The sequence below is a fragment of the Zosterops lateralis genome (genome assembly GCF_965231275.1).
Source record: "Zosterops lateralis genome assembly, chromosome: 1".
Lineage (NCBI taxonomy): Eukaryota > Metazoa > Chordata > Aves > Passeriformes > Zosteropidae > Zosterops > Zosterops lateralis.
In genome coordinates, this window is record NC_139762.1 from 94,536 (window position 1) to 101,692 (window position 7,157).

The 7,157-nt window shown below is 54.7% G+C and overlaps 1 protein-coding gene across 1 annotated transcript; it reads left to right on the forward strand.

Annotated features, from left to right (window-relative positions):
- Positions 1–1,264: 1,264 nt before the first annotated feature.
- LOC310919386 (T-cell surface glycoprotein CD1b-3-like) lies at positions 1,265–3,398 on the forward strand (the record flags this gene model as incomplete). Its single annotated transcript, XM_083878737.1, is given in 7 exon segments — positions 1,265–1,349; positions 1,666–1,923; positions 2,081–2,362; positions 2,457–2,477; positions 2,480–2,734; positions 2,829–2,925; positions 3,093–3,398. Coding segments are annotated over 7 exon segments (1,059 nt in total). The 3' UTR covers positions 3,154–3,398.
- Positions 3,399–7,157: the final 3,759 nt, after the last annotated feature.

The following is a 7,157-nucleotide window of genomic DNA, read 5'->3' on the forward strand; positions in this document are numbered from 1 at the left end:
GACCAGGTTCTTCATCAAAGTTGGTGGGAAGGAAAGGAGAGTTGCCAGGCTGCAGCCAAGCCTCAGGCCCTCCCCTGTGGCAGTGTTTTGGGCAGAGTTCAGGCTCCCCTACACTGTGGGGTGCAGGGAAGCAGAGAGGCAGCTCCCAGGCCCCATGGCATGGATAGAGCTCTGTGGAAAGGGGGAAATTGCACATCCACTGCAACTCCCTGGGATGGGCTTGATGGTGGGGTCCCATCCCCAATCCCAGCTTGAAGATCCTGTCCAGCCAACTGCCACTGCTGCAGGAGTCTGATGACGGTCAGTGGAAAACAGTCCTTTCCTGGCTCTGCAGCCTATCCTTTCCTTGGGGACCAGCACTGTTCTAGTCCCTTCACTTCTTGCCCCCCCAAGAAGAGCTCCTGCAGGACTGCTTCCTCCAGCTCTTCCTGCAGCCATCCCTGGCCCCACAGCTGTGGTCCAGGCTAAAGGTACTCATCACCTCAGACCTGGAATGTCCCTTCCCCAGGATGATACCAGCAGTGCTGAGGGGTCAAGGGATATTACCATCAGTTTTTCTCCTTCACTTTCTTACCCGTCAGAACTTTCCAAGGCCATGGCCCAGCTCTCCTGCAGGCTTGCCACATCACTGCCTTATGTACCTGTGGCCCATCAGTGGCCTGGCTGTGGGATGGTTGGGAGGTGACAAAGAGGCACAGGACTAGTGCACAGCCTGGGGGCACAGAGAGGCCAGGCATGAGGCCCTGTGGTGGGCAGAGGGCTTGCCTGCCCTCTGGGGAAAACAGCCATGGTAGTTGGGAGCCCACCTGGCAGCTCAGAGCAGGTGGCAATTTGTGTGTTCTATGCAGGGCCAGAAAGGCCAGGCACAAGGAAGGGACATTCCTATCAGGGCAACGGATGCTGTGCATGAGCAAGTGACACGTCCACCTGACAGGGGGGTAGAATAGAGGATTCAGTTCACCCACATCACCCCGATTGTCAAGGTGCTGCTGCAGCCATGAGGGATTGCTCCTGCATGCAATGGAATGTCCTTGCACACAAATTCCCCCAGCACTCACAGCCATACTCACGATGCCCCAGCTCACTCCATGGGGGAACCTCAGAGCCCTCCCCTAAACCTCAGTGCCAGCCCCATTGGCTGCCAGGGCCATTAGCATCAGCAGAGCTGCCCAGGCAGAGCCAGCCTGAGGAGACATCTGAGGCCACATCTCCCAAGAGTCTATTCTTCCTGCTGCTGCACACTCTGGGCCTCACTGCTGGAACTATGCGGTCACCTTGCTGCTGCCTTCTCTGCCTCCTCCTCTCCCTCCTCCTCCTCCTCCTCTGTGGGACATGGGCAAACCTGGAGGGTAAGTGGGACCCCTGGCTCATACACATCTATCTCCATGGGACTCCATAGGAGAGAGGCTTCCTGCTCCCCACCCACCTTGGGCTCTTGCTTCCTCGATTCTCTTTGTCCCCTGGCTCCACACCTCCTCCCCAGCAGGGATGCAGCCACCCCAGGTGGGTGCAGGGGATGGCAACTGGGACTGCAAAGGCTGTAAGGGGCTTATGGGGGGCCCATGGATCCCTGCAACCTCAAGGACCCATCCCTCAGCTCCTTCACTTTCCTCTGCCCTCTTCTCCCAGTCCCATCTTCTCCCTGTCAACCCTTGTCTCATGTAGGGACCTTCACTATCCGGCTGCTCCAGACCACCATATTCCAGAACAGCTCATTTGTGGACACAGATGGGCTGGGCCTGCTGGAGGACATCAAACTTGGTTATTTTGATAAACACACATGGTCCATCCACTTCTCCCAGGCCTGGGTGCGCTCAGCCCTGCCCCAAGCTGACTGGGACACCATTGAGAACCTGATTAAGAACTATTTGCGTGGATTCAGCCTTGATACCAATGCACTGGCCATGCAAATGGATGTCCCCTGTGAGTACCCAATCTTCATTGCATCCCCTTTCTGAAAAGCAGCTGGGAAAGGGGAAGGATCTGACAGTGCTGGTGCTGTATAGAAGACACTGACCATGGCTGCAGGAAGGCAATCCCAGCCCCTCATGCAACCTCTGTCTCCTTTCTGCTCCACCAGATCCCTTTGTGGCTCAGTGCATGGGAGGCTGTGTGCTGTACCCCAACAGAACCTCCCAGAGCTTTGTCTACGTGGGTTACAATGGTCAGGATTTCCTCAGCCTCAACACAAAGAATGCCACCTGGACCCTCTCCCAGGACACCAAGTTTTCACGTTATGCCCAGTCATTTCTCCAGAACTCTACTGTCATCACTGAGTTGGTGGAAATCATGTTCAATGAAACTTGTGTCGATGAGATGAAGATGCTCCTCCACTATGGGAGGGCAGCTCTGGAGAGACAAGGTGAGATCACCCTGACCCTGCAACAGCCACCCCCACACTGGGGCCCAGCCATGCCCCACCAAACTTGCCCCACGCCTTTGCTCTCATTCCCCAGAGCTGCCTGTGGCCTCGGTCTTCGCCCACACCCAGACCAGCTGCTGCTCATTTGCCACGTCACCGGCTTCTACCCCCGTCCCATCAGCGTGGCCTGGCTGCGGGATGGCCAGGAGGTGCCCCCAGGCCCGGCGCTCAACACCAGCCCCATCCTGCCCAACGCTGACCTCACCTACCAGCTCCGCAGTGTCCTGGCCGTGGCCCCCCGTGATGGGCACAGCTATGTCTGCCGTGTGCGCCACCAGAGCCTGGGCACCCGCAGCCTTCTCATCCCATGGGGTAGGTGCCACCCATGGGGGTCCTGAGACACCCTGCCCCACAAGCTGGAGCAAACTCCAGAAAGTTCATGGCAGCTTCTCCCTATGTTTGCCAGGGAACTCAGAAGTGGTGCTGATCACAGGGCTCACGGTCGGGCTGCTTGCAGCCATGGCCGTAGCTGCCACATTGGTGCTTTGGGTGTGGAGACAAAGGTGAGTCCCTGTCTGCCCCATGGAGCTGCAGGGAGAGAGGAGGGAGGAAATGCCATGGGGATTTCTGCACTGAGCAGCAAAGCTCTTGCTTTGGCCCTGACAGATGCTGTCTGCCCTCCCACAAGGGCTCTGCCATGCAGCATCCAGCTGTCCTCCTCTCATTTCAGAAAGCTCCAGCAGATGGAGGAATCAGAGTCCAGGAACTCCATCCTGAGCAATGAAGCTTAGCTCAGAAGGGAGCCAACAGTCCCCATTCCCTCCCATAGCCTTCACAGCAACTTCTTCTGCTTCAACTAAGTTCTGGGTGTTGCCAATTGCAAGACTAACTCGATTCAGAGATGCACAAGAGAAACCTGGCAAGACAAACCTGAGCTTTTGACTCACTTGACTTTTCTAAACAGATAAAAAATCAAGTCTGAGACCTCCTCACTTGTTACACATGATCATCTCTCAGCTTGTGGCACTGGCCAGTCCACCCACTGATGCTCTAGGGCACCTCAATGCCCACGGGCAAATTCTCCTGGTTCTGTTTCAGTAACAGTTTTGTCAGAAGCTGGAAAGCTGTCCCCTTCTACTGACACTTTCTGGTAAATCTTTTTCCTAAAATTTGCCTTTATTAACCACATTCCAGAAATATTTGTGCTGAGACTGAACTCTTCTACACAAACAGTACCTGGCCAGAAATGGCTTTACAAAGTGCTGAGTAACACTGGAACTCTGGTGTAATGTGTGGGAGCTGCAGATGTGCATGAAATGAAAATAAATCATTCATATTTTCACTAAGATCATGACTCTTTCCTTAGCAGTCGAAGGGGCTGGGACAGGTTTTGATCAGCCATGAATAGAAGCTGAGACACTGCTGAATTAGTGGCACTAATTGCAGAAAGCACAAAGGCATGGGGAAAAAACAGTACATGTGTGCCTGTGCATCTATGAACATGTTCTCACATATTGCATGGAAACAAGCAAGGGTGCACATGGGGGTAAAGTGACCCCAAGGCTCCTAATCAAGGAGAAAAAAGAAGCCCATGTCCCATCAAACACAGCAGAGTTCACACACACACACACACACAGGAAGGCATGTAGTTCATGCTGCCAATCAACTTGAACATGTAGTTTCAAAAGGTCTGGTTTCACTGGACAACTCCCTGCAAAGTTTCTCAGGAAAAGTCTGGCAGCCATGTGCAAACCAGAAAACCTGGCTGGCTTGTGGGCATATGTGGAGGTGCGCGCGTGACCCCAGTTTTGTTCTGTTGTTAAAGCTTACAGTTGTTAAATTTACATTTATTGCATTTGCTCAAGATGGCCTCCTTTCTCCTCAGGTTTTCCCGCCAAACCCTCAGTTGCTAAGTTACCCCCATCCCATAATAGTTGTTTACCCTTTTTGTTCCTCTGTCAGTCTTTAAGTTATATAATTTCTCCTCCTCCTGGTTATGTAATCCCCCCTCCCCTTGTTATATGTCATTGGTTGAAGTTTTGATAGATTGCTGTCATGCCACACCCCACCCATTTTCCATTGGTCCTTGATGATCCTTCCCTTTGTTACCCACCCCTCAAAAAAAAGCCGTGCACACCAAGGATTCGTGTCTCTCCAGAGCACCACCTCGGGAAGCACGCTTCTGTTGTTGGAAGCTCCTGAGAGTCCCGTCTCTTTACTTCTACCTGCGCTGTAGCTGGGCTGTGCCACTCCTCTGGCTAGGTGGCCCCTGGGTTGTGGTGGCGGCAGGGCTGGCCGGAGCGCCGCACCCCTTGGGTGAGGGAAGCCGACCACTGCAGGCATATCCACCACAAATCCAATAATGCTTGTTCTCCCCTGGCCAGAACCTGGAAACCACAATGCTGAGCTGAGGACTGCATTTCCCAAGCAGCCAGTCACCTGCGGGCATCACAGGACTCAAGCACCTCGCTGCAAGAGGAGTGACACCAAGCTTCTCCCAGCTCCTGCTGAATAGGGACAGACAGGTGAACCTCTTAGGTGTGGGCATGCCTCCCTGCAGCCTTGGCACCCACAGGGCAAACAGGGCAATTCCTCTCCCAAGCAGAGTGGAACATCCTGCAGCACTGACGGGACCGGGCACACCTGGAGAGCAGGTGCTGCCAGTGAGGAAACATGTTGAGGAAAGCTGTTCATGTGAATGACCTCCCAGGAGACCCTACAGCACCACACCCACAACCACCTGGTACCAGGGGGGTGTCTGCAAGTGTTTGCTCACATCCCCTAAGAGACTTTACAGTAACATGCCTCACACAGGCATTTTTAGAGGGCTCTTAAGGCACCACACCCCAGCCCAGTGCGGCGGTTGCTGCACACCCACCCACCCAGTACAGCCCCCAGAGGCACTGCATCCCTGTCCACCCCACCCCAACTCACCCCGGCATGGCTTGGGGGTTGCAGCCTTCACCTCAGGGGAGATCGCAAAGACCAGTGTCACCCGTGGGGTCATTGAGGACCAGTGGCCATATGAGAATTTCAAAGACCTCTAGGTCAGGGGAAAAGTGAGGATCAGTAATCACTTGAGAGGACTGCAAGGACCAATGTCACCTGAGGGAACTGTGGGGACCAGTGGCAATCTGGGTGTGACCCTGAGGACCATGGTCACTTGAGAGGACTCTGAGGACCAGTGGTCTGTGTGGACCAACAGCCCCCTGTTCCCTTGGGTCATTTTCAGGCCAGAGAACTGACAATAGGAAGGAGGAAGAAGTTGTGAGCAAAAAAAAGGAAGTGAAAAAAAACAACTCCACACATGAGAAGTACATTGAGTAGAGAAGTGGAAGGGCTAAGGCAGAACTTTAACGCAGATCCACTGCATCAGTGGGAGAGAGCTGGAGGAATTTCTGAGGGGGTTGTGACATTGTGACAGCCTGCACAAGCCGGGTGCCTGGTCCTGCCCTGTGAGCAACTCAGACACCGGGAGTGTCACATGCACCTTCACAGGACAGAGGGCTGCAAACGGCCTCTCAGCTGCTCAGCACAAAGTGACCAGCACTCATCTCAGGGGAGACCATGGGGACAAGACCATGGGGACATCCTCACAGGATGGCAGAGACAAAAGTCCCCTTGTCTCTTCCCTCCCTGGCTGCCCCATGGCTGCGCTTTGCCATCCTGACAGCCAAACACTCTCCTCCGGGTTTAGGAGTCGGGGGAGGGAAGTGACCTTGCAGTGGCATAGCTGGACATCCCTTGCGTCATGCTGCGGGGGAAGTTGGTGCCATTTCTGGGCCTACCAGGCCACCACAGCATCCGTACTTCTCTCTGGGACAGCTCCATGGAAGCAAAAGTATTCTATATTGGGATGCTACCGAGGTGCACTCCTCAGACTCACCCTTGTTTGTTGTTTTGATTCTGCCTTCACTCCCAGTGCAGGCACCATCCCAAAAAGGGGGAGAGAAACTGCAGGTTGAGGGTAGGAGCCAGGGAGGAGCAGTCGACTGGGGACATCGTGAGGGAGAGGCTGACTGGTCATCCCCTGATCCCTCCAGCACTGGACACCGGTGTCAGTGGGACAGAGCAGGCGGATGGCTCCCACCAGTTCTGTTCCCATGCACAGAGGGGAGGGGGACTGGATTCCTCGCCAAAGCTGGTGGAAAGGGGAGTTGCCAGGCCCACTCCCCTAAACACTCTGTGTTTAGAACAGAGTTGGGGCTCTCCAGCCGTGTCATACAGCTTGGGACTAGGTGGAACAGCTTGTCATCTCCTCCCTGGGAGCTCCATCCCCAGAATGCGGTAAGTGATGCAGGAGCAGCCTGAGCTGAAGGTGACAGCTGGTGAGTGGGAGAGTGGTGACCCAAAGTATCCTTTCTCCTTGTGTAGGGGTTGAGAGGACAGAGACCATCTTTCTCCAGTCAGGTCTGAAACCCAAAAGCCATCGTTACCTGCATTGGTGCTGATGCATCTCACAAGAACAGGGATAGGACAATGTAATATTGGTGGGGAGGGAGCGTCAGGAAAACCCAGCTTGAAGATCTTTTTTCCTAGTGCTGTTTCCTGGGACGCTTTTCTTCTGTCTTCCCCTTCTGGCTGAGCTTTTCCCAGCCCCAGCCTGCACCGTGCAGCCCCCTCACCTCCTCCTCCTCCTCGTCTTTCTCCCAATCCTCCCCCCTGAGATGTGGGCAGACCCAGAGGGTAAGTGAGGGCCCTGGCTCACCTCAACCATTCTACTGCCCCTGCCCTGTCAGAAGACCCCACAAGTTCACTCAGGGGAGGCACGGCCAGGCCACTGGGCTGTATGGGG